Source organism: Falco punctatus (genome assembly GCF_963210335.1).
Source record: "Falco punctatus genome assembly, chromosome: 5".
Classification (NCBI taxonomy): domain Eukaryota; kingdom Metazoa; phylum Chordata; class Aves; order Falconiformes; family Falconidae; genus Falco; species Falco punctatus.
Genome location: NC_137584.1, coordinates 70,236,374 through 70,254,535, shown reverse-complemented (window position 1 = coordinate 70,254,535; position 18,162 = coordinate 70,236,374). Strand labels below are relative to the sequence as shown.

Genomic DNA, 18,162 nt, shown 5'->3' with positions numbered 1-18,162 from the left:
AAATTGCATAGGACTACCCACTGAGGAGTTGAGGGTTTCCTATTTAATTTGCTAATTTCTTATGTAATTTATAAATACATGCTTCTTTACTTAAGCATGAAAGGACAGGATGAACACTGTAGGGGAAATGGCAGGCAAAACCACTAGTTTTGAACTACATCGGGATGAATTATAGATAGACTATAACAAGAGATTTCCATTTTGTGAGCCTCTAGCTAAGGAACTGCAGCTCAAAGTGCAAGATTAGAAATGGTTGGTTTTGGAAAAGCACACTGCACTGGTTTAGCCAGCTTTGCCAATGTTGGACACATTGTAGTATTAGTAAGATTCTTTTAGCAAAAAGGGTTAGCACTGCTCTTTCACAATGTAATAGCAAAACATTTTCAATGCTATGACATAAAAAGAAGTGATTCAGAATGTGAAGAAATTCTTCTTAAAAGTATTTTTGTGTTCTGAATGACTACAATTGTAGGTACTTCAAATTCTTATTTCCTTGTAGAGGTTTATGTATGGTTTTCCTAAACTAAAGTTGTAGGGAAAAAAGTAATTAGATTTTGAAATACATGTTTCCCAAACCTGCAGTTACCATGAAATAACAGATAATACTACCTACAAGGTGTATTTACAAACAAGAAAGTAAATAAAACCAACCTGAACTGGTTCTTTAGATAATTTACTAGGCAGATCTTCATATTAGTTCCAGGTATGTGGGTGTCTTAGATTTCAGATACCAAGTGATTTAATCCAAGTTTTTTCTGCTCCTTTGGGTGTTATAGACCAGCTGGTTAGACTGTTGCAAGACACCTTTTACCTGCCACGGAGAGGTCTATGTGAAATTATCAGCTCAAATCTTCTGCCTGTGAGACCTGGGGAAAAACCTGCTGCTCGAAGTTCTAAACTTTATTTAATCATCTGACTCACAGTGCTATCTACTGTAAAATGTAGGGAGTTACATGAAAATGTTCTTATAATTTGTGGAAATGTTCCCATCTCTGGTTAAAAGTGGAAAACTAAGAATTACTACATTTGTTCATATGTGTTTCAACTATGTAAGATGCAGTTGGGTATAAGAAATTATTGTAAGAGCTAGCTTCCACTTGGGGTTTTTTGCACTTTGTCTCAGTTCCCTCTTCAGTAATTTTTAGAATTGTCCCTGTCCTTTTTGTTGTTGTGGTTGTGTTTTCCAATTGTAAAAGTCTTGTCAATAAAACGTGGAAGATGAGAGTATCATTAATTCTAGTTCTTTCTTCTTGGATTCATGTAAAGTCTGAAAGAAACAAAAACAGTAAAGCATTTGACCACAAATTAAGTCTTGAAACGATGTGCTTGTTTCCTCCTTCTCACTGTTCATCATAAATTCATCTTGTTGAAATAAAAATTTTAATTTGACTTAGATATTCTTCCAGAAGGACTTCTAACAGGGAATGTTAAGTTTGGAAAAGGAGATGTGTCTCTTTTCCACCAAGAGATACCCGACTAGTGCCTCTTACCTATTAGGAGGAAAAAAAATACATGCTGAAAGTGAAGGAACTGTGCCTTTTTTAAAATCTTTAAATTTTTTTAGTAAATCTAGGAGACTGGGAAGTTTCTCAGCCTCTCTTTATCTCTTTAGACTGGACATTGGTTTTGATAAAGAATGACTGTCTCATCCTCTGTGTTCTCAAGGTTCATTCATTGATGTCAATGTTCATCAGTTATAGACATATGAACAAGCCAAATTAGGAGTAAAATGCTAATTAGAATGATTGCAGACTGTGAGTTTAAATCATAAAGACATTTTGCATTATACATAGTCTTAAGGAGAATCAAACTCTCATAAATTATCCAAGAATACCTTGTGTGGTTCTTTTTGTCTTCAGGAGGACTTCACTCCTTCTGCCTGTTGTTCCAACATAGTGTCTTCTCTCAGCTTTCAAGCAATTCCAGTAAGTTTAAAGTATTTTCTTTCTGATACTTATCTTCAGTTCTTCCCTTCCTCCAAGGAGCCTTTCAACTCAGGAACACTTTTCAGTTTCTCTTACCCTTTCTGATTTTCACTTTCTGTTTCCATTCCAAGTTCAGGTTCTGCTCTTCACAGAACTGGTTCATCATCTCTTGCTTGTCCTGCCCTTTCTTTCAGAATAGTATGTCCAACAACCTTTTTTCTCTCAGCAAGTTTAAAATTCCAGTTTTAGCAATCTCAAATAATGAAATACAAGCCCTCCTTTGTCCCTCTCACTTCTAGAAGATTTTCCTGGATAACAGGTTTCAACAATATATTGAAATTAAGCTATCAAGATAATTTTGGGTGTGTCAGAACCTGGGAATTAGGCAGTCTTCATCAATGAAATGTAATCATAATTTCTCAGCCTGCATATGGGTACTAACATAACCTTCAGAGAAAGAGGGTCCTTGCACAACCTTGAATGGTTTCACAGAATCATAGAATCATTTAGATTGGAAAAGACCTTTAAGATCATCAAGTCCAACCGTTAACCCAGGACTGCCAAGTCCACCACTATACCTGGTTCCTAAGCACCACATCTACACATTTTTTAAACACTTCCAGGGATGATGATTCCACCACCTCCTTAGGCAGACTGTTCTAATGCTTGATGACCCTTTCAGGGAAGAAATTTTTCCTAATATCCAAAATAAACCTTCCCTGGCACAACCTGAGGTGGTTTCTTCTCCTCCTGTTGCTTGTTATGTGGGAGAAGAGACTTACACCCACCTTGCTACAGCCTCCTTTCAGGTAGTTGTAGTCAGTTAGCTTCTTAGTTTTAGTTAGTTAATTAGTTTTAGTTTCTTAGTTCATTAACTTACTTGCTTAGTTCTTAGTTTCTCTAAGTCAGATTCTAATTTGACAAGGTGTTTAAGCACATTTGAAACATGATGACTACAATGCTCAAGTTGCTCTCCCAGAAGCTACGACTTTTGTTCTAAAAACTCACATGGAAGTGAAACTTGCCACTTCTTCCTAGCAGTTGAATAAGATAGGAAAGAAATTAAGGAATTAAAGTGCTTATAAATGCCTAAAATGTTAAAAGTATTGGATAAATAAGAGTTCGGATAAATAAGACTTTTAATAACTTAATTAAGGTGTTTATTTTTACATATTATTTGTGGCCCCATTACATCACTTATGGCTATCATTGCTAAAGTAGGTCATTATTCTGTTTTATAATACAGTGCCAGGGTATGTAACTTCCTATCTACTTAAAATGCATATTGTAGAGGAATATGCCCCAGGGAGTATTTTCACATACTAGAAAGGGCTTTCCATATCTGATAAACTGCTTAGGTTTGAATAGTGGAGCAATTTCCTTGCCTCCCCTGAAATGGACCAAATACACTTTATATAGTCTAACTAAAATAATTTCAAGGTAGATTAGGAGCATAGGCTTGCTTTAGGTGAAAATCACTTTTCAAAACCTCAAAGAGATTTAAACACTGCACAGATCTTGTAATTCTCTACACACTAGTAAACTTTAATTCTTCTATTCTGAGAATTTGAAGTCAATTGAGCACCTTTTAACAGGTGTCCTAGTGAGCAGCTAGTATTGAGGGCTAAGCTGCTGTTTGCCTGTCACCACAACCAATATGCAGTATGTAGTGCCATATATCCCAGTCTTGACAATGGATTCACATCTATTTCTAAATCCTAGGAAAAGGAATGAGATTAATTATAATTAATCAGACTATATAATAGATTACTTGGTTTAAATGGCTGCATATTTGAGGACAGAGCCCTACTGTCAGCTGTATATTAAACACAAAAATATTACCTGTGAATCCTATTTGTATTATGGGCATTTGGAACAATATATAGCACAAATTCTCCTGCTATGTTCCCCCCTGAAAATTAGTTCTATAAATTCACAGTGGTTAAGTGACTCAGATACTTGAAAAAAACACCACAATTCTCTTTTAATATTGTAAATGTGATCAACAAACAAAAAGTTCCCCATGTATGGAGAGTTTGGGTATATTGCCAGTAGACTAGCAATTTAACTATACAGCTGAACAAAACCTGTTGCAGCTTATTGATGCATGATAAATTTTAATCTTTTATACAATATATTCTAAGAGACATGAAAAAAGCACAGTTATTACTGAAGTTTAAATCTTATTGGAATAATAACTCAGTTGCAAAGTAAAATCAAAGGTTTTTTCCCATTTTTAGAATGTCCTCTTCCTTTACAGTTCAAAGTTACCTATCTATTGGGCATTATCTCATACTAGGGAAATTTCCACTCCCCACTAATTAGACTAAAGCCTGATTCTTATTATCGATTGGAGTACTGCTTAAGGCTGTATTATAAGGTGGTGTATCCAGTTCTTGTTTAAGACATAAACCAGAAATTTTGCTTGTAGATATTTCAAAATTGTACTTGTAAGAATTAACTGGTTTGGTTTGTTTGTTTTTTAAAATTATTCAATTTTGTACCCATTATGATTACTTCTGAGTCTAGATGCAAAACTAAGTCTCAATCATGTAATTGGCTCCACTTAGGCTCCATCTTTACATTTTTTCAAAGCTTCATTTATTGCCACAGGGTTTTCTTGGTCCAGCGATTAATATTTTATTCCATGCATCTAAAGTAGTACTGGATTTGTAAAAAGCTAGACATACACAAATTCATTAAGTCTATAGAATACATATTCCTACATGTATTTTTTCTCTAAAAGTGGGGAGGGGAAATTCTGTTGGGCTCAAAGAACAAAGCACAAGGATAAAGCATTAGATAAAATATATTGGTATTCATAAACAAGACTATAGAGTTTCTGAGAACAAGCCTGGACAAGACATGTCATTTGCATAAGCAAAATAGAATGTAAAAGTTAACGCAAAACAATTTTATTGATATGCTGTTGAACTGTAAGGAGAGGAAAAAAAAAAAAAAGACTCCTCTAGAATCTTTTATGTCCTGCTACCCTGCTATTGCATATTTGTTAGTGCAAGTATTAATGATCTGGCTGCCTCATTTAAATATTTGATGAAGACAATATAGGAGAAACTGCAGAAATAGTGGTGGTTAGGCCCAGAATTTAGAATGTGCCTCAACAAATTGAAAAAGTGTTCCGGAAAAATAAGAATAATATTGAACAGGGATGAGCACAAGATTCTACACTTGGGAAAGAATGAGTAGCTCAGCAAATCCAAATGAGAAAACAGCTAGTCAGGGGGGTAGTTAAGCAGAAAACACCTAGACATTATTGTGACAAGACAAATATGAACCTACAATATCATGCTGTTTCAAAGGAATCAAATATTATATTGGGATTTCCAAATAAGATGGGAACTTGAAAACAGTAATAATACTGTTTCCTTCCATTCACTGCTTTTATTGTGGTCTTTTCTGTACTATATACAGTTCTGCACACTAATGCAATGGTATGGACCAAGTAGAAACATTCTGGCAAAAGCACTTATAACTATGAGATGCTTAGAAATTGTCTAGAGAAGAGTAGACTAGGCTGGGACACAAGATAATCAGAATCACAGAATGGTTGAGACTGGAAGGGACCTTTGGAGGTCATCTAGCCCCCCCAGTCAAGCAGGGTCACCTACAGCCAGTTGCCCAGGACCATGTCCAGACAGTTTTTTGATATCTCCAAGCTGGGAGAATCCACACACTCTTTGGGCAACCTGTGCCAGTGCTTGGTTACCCTCACATTAAAAAGTGTTTCCTGGTATTCAGAGGGCACCTCCTGTGTTTCAGTGTGTACCCATTGCTTCTGGTCCTGTCACTGGACACTACTGTAAAGAGTACTCCATCTTTGCATCCTACCTTCAGGTATTTATACACATTGAAAAGATCCTCCCTGCAACATCTCTTCTCCAGGTTAACTAGTTTCAGCTTTCTCTCTCAGCCTTTGTTCATATGACAGATGATCCAGTCCTTTCATCCTTTGTTGGACTCTTTCCAGTTTGTCCATGTGCCTCTTATACTGGGGAGCCCAGAACTGGACATAGTATTTCAGGTGTGGTCTCACCAGTGCTGAGTTGAGGGGAAAGATCACCTCCCTCAGCCTGTGAGCAACACTTCTCCTAATGCAGCCCAGGATACCATCAACCTTCTTTGCCACATTGCTAGCTTACATTCAAGGTGGTGTCCACCAGAATCCCTGGGTCTTTGCAGCTGGTTGGATCCCAGCCTGTACTGGGGCCTGGGTAAGTGATGTTACTAGAAAACTCCCTTGTCTGGTATGGGCCTCTAATTGCTACCCATTACTGATCATCCAAGTAGGAAATGATGAATTCCAAACAAGAATAAGCTAAGGCCAATCAAGAGAAACCTCAGGGCATTGGGGCAACAGCTTGAGGGATCAGGAGCACAAGTAGTATTTTCTTCTATGCTGCCAGTTGCAGGGAATGTTGGAGTGTGTAATTGGAATATCACACAGGTCAATACCTGGCTCTGGGCCTGGTGTCAATGGCTAAATTTGGGGGGGGGGGGTTTCATCATGGGACAGTTTACATGGCACAAGGCCTGCTGGCAACAGATGAGGTTCACCTGTCTCAAAGCGGGAAAAGGATTCTAGGTCAGGTGTTACAAGGGCTCATCAAGAGAACTTTAAACCAAAATCAAAAGGGGAAAGAAATAAAACCAAGCTCCTTAGAGATGAGCCTGGGGGCAGCATGCCAGGGCTGGAGATGAGATCAGTAGCACAGCTGAAGGGCATCTATGCCAATGCCCAAAGCATGGGCAACAAACAGAAGGAGGTGGAAACCATTGTGCTGCAGGAAGACTATGACATAATCACCATCATGGAAACATGATGATTTGCTTGAGGCCAGGAAGGCTCTGCAGAGGGATCTGGACAGGCTGGATCAATGGACCAAGGCCAATAGTATGAGGTTCAACAGGACTCAGTGCCAGGTCCTGCACTTGGGTCACAACAACCCCCCACAGCGCTACAGGCTTGGAGAAGAGTGTCTCAAAAACTGCCTGTTGAAAAAGGACCTGGGGGTGCTGGTCAACAGCCAGCTGAACATGACCCAGCAGTGTGCCCAGGTGGCCAAGGAGGCCAACAGCATCCTGGCTTGTGTCACAAATAGTGTGGCCAGCAGGACAAGGGAATTCATTGTGTCCCTGTACTCAGCACTAGTCAGGCTGCACCTTGAATACTGTGTTGGGTTTTGGGGCCCACACTTCAGGAGGAACGCAGAGGTGCTGGAGCGTGTCCAGAGAAGGGCAACAGAGCTGGTGAAGGGACTGGAGTACAAGTCTCATGAGGAGTGGCTAAGGGAACTGGGGTTGTTTAGTCTGGAGAGGAGGAGACTCAAGGGGGGATCTTACTACTCTCTACAACTACCTGAAAGGAGGTTGTAGCAAGGTGGGGGCAGGTCTCTTCTCCCACATAACAAGCAACAGGAAGAGAAGAAACAGCCTCAAGTTATGCCAGGGGAGGTTTGGATTGGATGTTAGGAAAAAATTCTTCCCTGAAAAGGCAGTCAAGTGTTGGAACAGGCTGCCCAGGGAAGTGGTGAAATCACCATCCCTGGAAGTGTTTAAAAAATGTGTAGGTGTGGTGCTTAGGAACCAGGTATAGTGATGGACTTGGCAGTCCTGGGTTAATGGTTGGACTTGATGATCTTAAAGGTCTTTTCCAACCTAAATGATTCTATGATTCTGCAATTCTACATGGGGTAGTTCCTCCCCAGGTGCACTTGCCTTTGTTGAACTTCATGACACTCCTGTCAGGCTATTTCTCCAGGCTGTCGAGGTCCCTCTGGGTGGCAGCACAATCCTCTGGTGTATCAGCCACTCCTCCCAGCTTGGTGTCATCGGCAAGCTTGATGGGGGTACACTCTGACCCATCATACAAACTATTAATGAAGGTGTTGAACAAGACTGCACACAGTATTAACCCCTGTGGGACATAGCTAGTTACAGGCCTCCAACTAGACTTCACACTATTGATCACCATCCTCTGGGCCTGGCTATTCCACCACTCTTCAATCCACCTTACTGTCTACTCATCCAGCCCGTACATCAACAGCTTCTTTATGAGAATCTTATAGGAAATAGTGCGGAAATCCTTACTGAAGTTCAGATAGACAATATCCACTGCTTTCCCCTCATCCACCAAGCCAGACACTTAATTTTAAGAGTTTATCAAGTTGGTCAAACATGACTTCCCCTTGGTGAATCCTTGCTGACTAGTCCTAAAGATTTTCTTGTCTTTCATGTGCCTGGAAATGGTTTTCAGGATTAGCTACTCCATCACCTTCCCAGGGACTGAGGTGAGACGGACTGGACAGGAGCTCCCTGGGTCCTCCTTGATCTTCTTGAAGACAGAAGTGACATTTATCTTCCTGCACAGTATTTCTTCAGATGTTCAGAATATGATGTTAGAGACAGTAATAAACTCATCTCTATGTCCTCTGCAGGTAAGAGGAAGAGTGATGTCACTTGCCATAAAGCTGTTTAAAGCAAACATGTGAAAAGACTCTAGACATTTTTGCCTAAGACCTATCAGTGAAAGTCATTAGATGATGCCATCTTGCTAGACAGTAAGGAGAGAGAAAACCGTCAGACATATAGGTCAATGAATTGCTATGAGAAGCATCACGCCTGCTGAGTTACACAGGTCAATACTTTTAAAATTAACAATAACACAGTGGGCAGAAATTCCTCATCAATTAAAAGTTCAGTTTTGTATATGATCCATCAAACTGACATAGGAATGTAACCTATGGCTCATTGTCTCCCTCAAGTGGGTAATACAGAACAGGGATTTATTTCTTCTCGACAAAGATTTTTTGGTTTTATTTCATCTTGCTTTGGCTCATTTTTCTGTTTGAAGGGACAAGATTTGATATGTGCAGCCAGCTTGACCAAGAATGTGAGTATACAAGGTCATCATTAAAAGCTGCAACCAGCTGTGAAGAGCCAAAACTCAGGAGGATTTTCCTTGGCAAAACTAAAAAATTTCTTTGCCTGCAAGCTGTATGAGTCCTTATACCATAGCAGTAAGACATAGATTTTCTGAAAGACCACCCAGTGTTGTCCACAAATGCAAGAGGATAAAAAAATACAACAATGACTGGCAGGAAGAACAAAATATTCAGTTGTCTGCAGTCTGACACTCCAAAAATTTGCTTTGGTGCTTTCTGTAGCAGGGAACAAGTTATGAACCACTCATCTTGAACAAGTGTCAGTAATCAAAATTGCATCATTAAATTGGACAGAATTTGTTTAGGGCTGTTAAGCCTCAGCAAACAGAATCCCTATGAGATTATTTTGGTCAGTTTGGGGTCTTCACAGATCTGACCTTTTCAAAAAAATTCCATGGGAACTCTTCCAAAAGATCTTAAATTCTGTCAGTGTTTACATTATCATAGCTGAACCAAATTGAAAGATAAAGCCGGAACAGAAAAAAGTATTAAATATTCAGATGTACTGAGTACTAGTGATAGATTTCTGTGGGGCAAGAATTTATCTATCATCCTTAGGTGATTTCATTTTGGAAGGCTTAAATGAATTAGGCTACAACTTTACACTACTTTTAACTTTGAGGTTTAAATGCACCTAATGGGGTAGGAATGTGGTAAACCCAGATTATTTCATTCTATAAATTTAGAAATAATGCTGGGAAAAACAAAGTAAAAAATCATTCTCACAAAGATCTTTGCAAGTTTGTTTACATTTTAATGGGGTAACATTCTTATTGGCACTTATAAAACTCATTTTAAACAGCTAGTGAAAAGATGAAACATATCGTTATTTGATAAAGTTTTAAATTTCAATAAAAATTATCAGAAATAAAAAAGAAGGAAGCAAGCGAATAAGTTTGGTGGGGTTTTTTTCTTTTAAGAGTCCAGGACCCTGTGTTACAAATTCTCTGGTACACCTTATTTGATTATTGACAAACTTGGGCCTGTGTTTTCCTATGTGTAACTTTCTAGTGATCAATACCAATAAAGTTCAAAGTTCCCACAGTGTAACTGGGTAGAAACATAACAAGGAATTTTGTCAGTATTGAAATTATGGGGTTTTGCAGTAGTCAAGGCCTGAGAAGAGAGAATTGCAGAGTATCTTGCCATCATGTCACTGACTTGCAGTGTGATCTTAGGCTTGTTCCAACTTTCCTGCTCCAACTTTCTTTATTTGAGTAATAAAGAGACGTATGCAAAGTCCCTAAATATCCGAAGTGATATGTGTTGATAACAGCACTGGTGACACTGGGAACCTCTTTCCTGATTCTGCGTAAAGCATTCTTGTCTGAGAAAGGCATTGAGGGCTCCACATCTGGACAGAAATGTAACCCAGGCAACAAGGGAAAAGACTCTGCATCAATGTAGTTGAGGTGAAATGATTACATGAGTGTATTACACAATCCGTCTGCAGTATTAGAGCCACTCTGGGGGCTGAAATGCCACATCCCTTTTTTATCCCTGCCTTCCTTTCTCTCATCTTAGAGAAACACCTTTGAGTTACGTATTTTTATGTGTGCCTCGTTCTCGGGTCAGAAAACTGAGGATAGTAACAGCAAAAATGCAGTCAGCGGTGACAGAAGAGGGACGGAATCGCCGAGTCACGGCTCGCACAAATGTTGGCTCCTCCGACCTCACACGCTTCCCACTCTTCGCCTGCCCGCAGCGTTACCCCGCGTCGGTTTCCCGGAGATCGCGGAGATCCCTTAGGCCCTGCTGTGGGGCTCCTCGCGGTCCCTGTCCCTCCCGCGAGGCGCCCACGGGGCTCAGCTTCCCGCCACCCCGTCCCGCTCAGCTGCCCCGCCAGCCGCCCGCTCACTGCCGGCGCGGCTCCTCCCCGGCCCCTTTACCTCCTAAGGCGGCACAAAGCGCATTGCTTTAGCAGTGGGTTTGGTTTTTTTCAGGAGTTATTTCCATTACAGCTCCAGGCAAACGAACTGACTAATGAATTTTCTGCCGGCCAGGGAAGTGCCCTGCTAGTAATTACGGGTTGTGCCGTGGGGCCGATTAAGCTGCAAGTCACAGCGGCCAGAGCCCCGATCGCGGCGAGCCCGGCGCGGGCTGTGCCGCCTGCGCTCGGCTCTACAATGGGATCATTGACTATTTATTTACTTCGCACAACAACTCTGCTGTTTACTTCATTATAGGAGCTTTTCAGTCACCAACCCTCACGCGCCCCAGCCCCATCTCTTCGATGCTCTTCGAGCCCCCCCGCCTCCGATAACCAGGGCTCCCTCGCTGATCGCTTGGGCAGATGAAGCGGGGTGACGCCTGAGCATCCTTTGTGGGGTGCGGGCGGCGTTCCCCCGCCGATCCGGGAACGGAAATTTTTCGTGAGGGAGGGGGCGAGGGGACGGGGATTTTCTTGTCTAACTGCACAGCACGTCTGCCCGGAGATGAGACCTCGGGGAGGCTGCGGGGTGGAGGGGAGGCGCAGGGGAAATCGTGCGGCGCATCACCATCGGCAGAAGGGCAGAACCGGCAGATGCCTGTGGCACTGCCGGACCGAGCGCGGCTGGGCGGGAGGGGAAAACAGTGGCAACCCCGCCAGGGAGGACCGCATTTCACACCCCAGCTGATTAGGGAGGCCCTGGCCCTGTTATCAGAGCTCCCTTCCCGCGGCGCTGCCGCTTAGGGGAGAGTCAAGCGAGAAGGACAGAGGCGGTTGCGGCTCCCGCAGGGCGCGCTCGCCCTCCTTGCTCGCCCTTGCAGGGGGTTTCTCCCCCTCCTCGCACCCTCTTTCAGCCTGGATGGGGTGTGGGAAAGTGCCTGAGCTCAGTCCCCGCTAGTCCAGGGAAGGAGCGGAGACAGGTGGGCTTCAGCATCAGGAAGGAGTCGAGAGGCAGCCGAAGGCACCCGCACTTTCCCCAGCACTCCCGCAGGCTGCCGTAGGGACGCTTCGCGCAGCCCCGCACCGACGGGGCAAGTCGGGGACGGGCAGGGGTCGCTGACCGTCGTTTTGCAGGCGGCAGGGTCCAACCCCCACCCCCCTCAGGGTTTACAAAAGGGTCTCCGGAACCCCGATTAGCAGTTCTGACTTTTAACGCCCTGAAAAATCGCCGCCTGGCCAGCTCTGGTCCCTCGGGCGACGGCGGGGGGGGCGGGGGGGAAGAGGCGGGAGCGTTTCTGCTTTGCCGTCCGCGAAGCCCTGCGGCCGCCGGTGGGCAGCGGGCCGGCGGGGGCGGCGGGGGCGGCGGCGAGGCTTGGCGTTGCGGGGAGCCGGGAGCGGCGGCCGTGGAGGAAGCGGGTTTCTGCTCCTTTAAAGGGCGCTGTGCGGCGCTCCCGACGGGAGGCGGATCTCCCTCCTTCCTTCCTTCCCTCCCTCCCTCTCCCCCCCTCTTCGTCGCTCGGCCGCCGCTTTCCGCCGCCGTCAGTGGTGCCCGGACGCCGGCTGCATCGCAGCCCGGGCAGTCCCCGGCGTCCTGCCACCGCCCTTCCTCCCCCCGCCTCCACCTTCCTCTCCCTCCCCGCTTCCCCGCCCGCAGCTCAAGGTAGGAGGATGTCCCGGGGTCTTCAGCTGGCCGCCACGGCCGGAGGGATTGCATGCCAATGAGGGGCTGCGGGCGGGGGACGGGGGACGGGGTGGGCGGGAAAGCGGGGCGGCGGGGGTCGCACCGTAGCCGCGCTGTGCCTAGAGCTTGCACGCCGCGATGTCTCCTGGCCAGGTGTCCCCGGGCAAAGGCGGGCGCTGAGCTGGCGAACCCGAGCACTACTGGGCTGGCAGGCTCCTGCCGCCCAGGTCTGTCCCTCCTGTGGGGCACTCAAACCTGTCGCCTTCCTCTCTGCGTCCCCGCGTTGCTCCACACCGTGGGAGCCGCCGCTGTCCCCCAGCTACAGGCGGAGGGGTGGGAAGCGGGGGGAGAGCCCCAGGCAGCGCAGCCCCCGCTGCCTCCCGCCCGGCTCCCGCGGCAGCGCGGAACTGCCCCCCACAGCCGGAGAGCCGCTCCCGGGCCGGGTCCCGCGGCCGAGCAGCCAGCCGTGAGGATGTGCCCCCCGCTCTCCTGGGGGAGCGGAGGTGAGAAACGGGCTCTAACTTCGCTAGAGTTGTGGGTGGACAACAGTGTCTCTGTTTCATGAGGTCTCCTCCTGCCCCTACCCGGCCCCCACCGTTCGGCGCGGCCAGCCCCCCCTGCGGCTTGTCGGCAACCCTGTCATTTATTTCTGAACAAGTTCAGCATTCTTTGGGTGAGCATCCCTCGCTAACCCAGCCAGGGTGCTGACACTGTGTAAAGCATGAGACATTACTGCCTACGGAGTGGAGGCATGATTGCAAGAGCTGTGCGAGCACTGAAAAGGAATGAGTACATTATAGTGAAATCTTTTCCACGTTTTCCTCAGAAACTTTGGGGAAGTAGAGCATGGGAAACGTTAAATATCCTCCTTCTCCTCCCAAAATCTTTCACAGCTTCCCCAGCCTCAAAGCAAACTGAAGGGACGAAAGGCTGATCTGTAGATAATGTCATAAATGTTTGTTCTTACTGCTTAAAACCTGCAAGGAAAGGGCATTACTGTGATGCTCAGAAGTGCCTGAGCAAGTAAGTCTATTGCATACTCAGTTCGTTAATTAGAATACACGTCTTTCCACTAGCTAAAAATTAATTACCACCTTAAAATGTCATTAATCATCGGCACAGCAGAAACTTGGTTGTAAATTTGGACTGAGCTAATAACAGAAAGAAGAGAACCTATGTTTTTTATAGCTGGTGGGACTGAAGTGCAAGTGGGCCGCAATGTGTTTCTAAATGATAATATCAACATTCATTTGAATACTTTGGCAAACGTTTAAGAAGGGAGGACTGTTACTGCTTTGTCAGCAAAGCTGCAATACTTGTTTCTAGAGAGCTAGAGATGCTGGTCAGGTGTTGCGGTAAGCTATGGCTCTCCTTACACCAGGCTGCAACAGCAGGACTGTGGTGGCATGTGAATCTGAAGCATTTGCAAGGATTTGCCGAAATATATCCAAGAAACAAAGCTTTGGGGACTGTGTGTTGTATGCACACTAAATTTATATCAGTGGTTGTTGGAAGAGGACAAAACAGTAGATTAAGTGATATAAATGTCATATCATTGGTTCTTACAGACACAGCTATGACCTGAAAACGAAAGCCATTTCCTTTTTAAAGTAATACGGTAAAACTATACATCCCAGTAGGTGGCAGCTAGCTGGAACTGGGTTAACTTTTATTGTGATAACAGCACATAAAAATGAGTTCTTTAGGAAAAAGTGTCTGATATAAGGTAATCAGTATCACATATCTCCCCTTTCTAATGAAACACTATGTACATAAGATCACCATTTATATTTGACACATACCTAAAAATTTAGTAGGCTTTTATTACCCAGAAAAGGTTCAAAGGCCTCAGATTGTCTATTTTTTCCCCTATCTAAAGCTATAATACTGTTTTTGATATCAGCTTCTTTAGAAAGTTGTTCTTGAGTATTGAAGATGTGTTACCACCTTGTCTACAATAGATGGTCAAAATGTAAAACAAATCAAACCCCATACATTCAAAAATTGTAGATTTCCCAGTTGCTGATCACTGAAGCGTGGGGGGCATTTTCATAAATACTTTAATCTGAAAAACCCCTGTGTCACAGTGGTAACAAGTCCCCAAAACACAAGAGCAGCTTCTCCAGTATAACATTTTCTTAGGGCTTTCCAACCTTTGAGCTGTACTTCTCACAGGGAAGGAAATCTGAAAGGCGTTTAGAACATTTACCTGTTTTCATATTGAAATCATTCTGGAGGGTGAACAAAAGTCTATTTCTTAAAGGCTACCCTTCTTTTTCCCTCCCTTCCCCGAAGGACAAATGACGCTAAAGTACAAATAACAGAAAAGGAATCTAGGGTGGAGGAGTCTGAGGCTTTAGTTAGTTGTGTAGTCTATAAGTGATCTTCAGTCACCAAATATTTAGTGAGTTCTAAACGTCTGTCTTGCAAGATTTACTTTTTCATAAGAAGCTGATATTCTTGAGAAAATAATTCTGCATTGATTGCGACTTTCCTTCAAGGTGGGAGCTAGGGGTTGAAAGAAGGGGGGAGTGATGTTAACACAGAGCATTAGGCAATGTGTGATAGCAGTTAAGGAGAGCTGTACTCCTTCTGAACCCATAAAATGCCATAGAATAGCTGGCCAGCTAACATAATCGAGGTTATAGTATGTGTCTTTAAAGAAGCCGATAACAGATTTTAATTTCCTTTCCGTGCTGCGAAGTGACTGGAAGGGAAAGAAAATGCGCCGTGACACCGGCGGGGGCTGGGGCGGGGGCGCGGCGGCGGGCGGGGCGGCGCGGGGGGCGCTCTCGGTGGTGCTGGAGGAGCCGCCCGCCTGCACCTCCCGCTGCGCCGGGGCCGCGCCGGGCGCTGTCCGCGGTGCCGGGGCCGCAGCCGGCGGTGACGGGTGCGAGCACGGGGGGAACGGAGATGGGGCTCAGCTTAGGCGTGCGGCCAGGGGTGTCCTGTGGGCTGCTGGATATTTAACCGTAGAAGGAATTAATCACAAGTTGTTTTATGATTTCAGTTATAAAGCCCTCGGTGAGTTAGGAGCTCTGCTGGGCTTAGATTACAGATAGCTGCTGGTTGGTTTTTTTCAAGAGACCTTATAAAATCAGATTGATAACAGGAGTTACTTTGCACAAACTTTATGTCTTGTCTAATGTGCTAAAGCTGATTACGAATACTGTATTTTCAAAACTGGTCACCAAAACTGAATTGAATTTAAAAAAGGAAAAATCCATTTAGACAGGAAGCTACTTCTGTGCATCCACAATTCAAAAAGTATCTAAAGATGCCTAAAGCCCTTTATTTCAGCAACGCCAGGGGAAGGACACAACAAACGTTCATAGTATTCACGTGGGTCGGTTTTATTTCTCCTTAGACTAAGATAAAATATGAATGAGTATAAGAGAATAAACGAAATAGAAAATACAAGAAAATGCATCTCTCTGCATTTTTACTGGGAGATATTCTAAATGTGAACTGAAGGAGTCGCTAGATATCCTTGCTTTTAACACGAGGTGTTCTTTTTAAAGTGCTCCAATAGTCAAATCGTCTGATTGAATTCCCTGCTAGACTGCAGAACTAGCCATTCATGATACTTATTTTTGACACTGCAGTTATGCCTCCATCTTAAAGGAAAAAAAAAATCGATGATGTTTAATAATCCTCTCGCAGAATGTACATTTCTTTTCATCAGCATTTTACAGTGTTTTAAGTAAATGCGTGCAGAGAAAATCAGTAAGCCATAATGACAAAAAGTTACTGTGAATTGCTAACACTCTTAGAGATAGAGAGCACCAACATTACAGGTTACAATTTAAATGCTGCTGTTACCTATTTACATGTCTACCATACACATATGTTATTTAAGAATAAACTGTATCTCACATCTGTCATGCTCTACTTCTGATAGATTCCACAGAGTGTTCTCATTAGCTTGGCATCATCGGCATTTATTTCTGTAAAGTCAGGTTTATTCTGTGCTCATCTGTATGTATCTGTGGGGGAGGTCTTTCAGTGGTATTTTCTTTAGTAATAAAAAGCAAGGAGCGAGATAAAGGAGACAAAAGATGTCTGTAGGCAGAATGTAGAATAAAATGAATTAATTTTCCTGGTGGGGAATCTAGGAATTATCTTTTAATGTTTGTAATAAAGCTTAAGTAGGTTCAGCAAAAGCTTCTCTTAGATTGCAAAGTCTGACAGTCCTGGTTCAATGTATTTTAATAGATACAAGCACACAACTAATTGTATTTCCAAGGAAAATCTGAAGTAGTCCACAGAATGAGTTTATCTTTTTTTGGAACACCTGGTGAAAAGACAAAAGTCGGTGGCTGCATTTGCAGATAGAAACTCAACACCCCACTATCAAACTGAGAAGTGCTATTGTTCTCACCGAGGACTGCAAAATGACAAACTACATAGATCTCTCAGTACAGGGAGGAACAGCAATATTTCCATAATAGTAGAATGAAAGGAAAGTAGTGCAAAATAAGAGAGTGGCAGAATAAAGTGTAAAACATAAACTAGTAAGTCCCCAACTTACTGTCTTTTAAACAACATTACAATTTCAAGCAAGTTGAGCAAAACAGGTCTGTGCATTCAACAAGGCTGTTCTGGCGCTGCCGGTTCCCCTTTACCTTGTGAAAGCAGGCTGGTGCTCCGTAATCACCGGGTCCGGAGCAAGTTCTCAGGAACAGCCAATAAACAAGCCATCACTACCCTATTTCATGCATTAACGTGAGAAGCAGTTAGTGAGTGGAAATATCAGGAGATATATATATATATTATCCTAAACGTTATTCTGATAACCTGCATGACTTTATTGTCAACCGCCTCTTTCACAACTCTAAAGCTAAGTGATTTCGACCCAGGCAGTCAGCTATTAAAATGCACGAATTGATTTTTACACAACCGATTCCCTTCTCCCTTATACACACACACACACACACCCTTCTCCCCCCCCCCCTCCACGCCGCTACAGATCCTTATAGCTATTGTTAGAGCAACCGAAATACTAATAACAATTAGAAGCATGTAAATAAAACCAGGCTGTTTTTTCCTCTGACAACGCTAGGCGATCAGATCGGTTGCATAATAGAAATTGGGAAGGCTGTCTGACAGGCAGCCTTAAGAAGAGAAGAGCTATCTCAATTTCTCTCACTTAATCTTGGCTTCGCGTCAGAAGCTGTGCAGCAGTGCAGTAGAATGGGAGCACGGCAAAAGCTTCGCCACTGAAACGGCTGGTGCTCACTGACTCTCGCTATGTGGCGATACCTCAGCGATTTCTCCAGCTGGATTACCTATTGATTTTCCTCCTTTCTTGCCTCCCAGGTTTACTCGGCTGGACATTGTGTGTGTTTGGATTTCTCAAGGATTCTCCCCCGACTAACATGGATGTCCCACCATTCCTTGCAGTTGAAGGTTGCTCCTTGGCGCAGTGAATGAAGAACATGCAGGGATTGCTAATGGGTTTGGGAAGCGTAGACTCTCTCCTCTCTCTGTGACCATGCCGTGATCGTGTCTGAGGGCCATCAGTTTACGTATCCTCATTCTCACCCTACCGGGAAACCTGACGGCTTAGAAGGGGGAAGTAAGGCAGCGTGTGTGTGCATAGAAACATCATGAAGATTATTTCCCCTATTCTAACTAATTCAGTCTTCAGATGCATCATTAGACTCCTTCTTTGCTTACTGTGGATTGGATATTCTCAAGGAACCACACATGTATTAAGATTTG

The 18,162-nt window shown here is 43.8% G+C and overlaps 1 protein-coding gene across 4 annotated transcripts in view; it reads left to right on the top strand.

The window, feature by feature from the left end:
* The window catches only part of GRIK2 (glutamate ionotropic receptor kainate type subunit 2), a 454,658-nt gene that overhangs the window by 13,245 nt on the left and 423,251 nt on the right, over positions 1-18,162 (top strand). For 3 of the 4 annotated variants that reach the window (XM_080390033.1, XM_080390030.1, XM_080390032.1), the window contains exon 1: positions 1-18,162. This exon is cut by the window's left edge and continues 13,245 nt beyond it. In XM_080390033.1, coding sequence (XP_080246159.1) covers positions 18,048-18,162 — 115 coding nt within the window. In that variant the 5' untranslated portion in view covers positions 1-18,047. The other variant, XM_080390031.1, reaches the window with a different exon arrangement.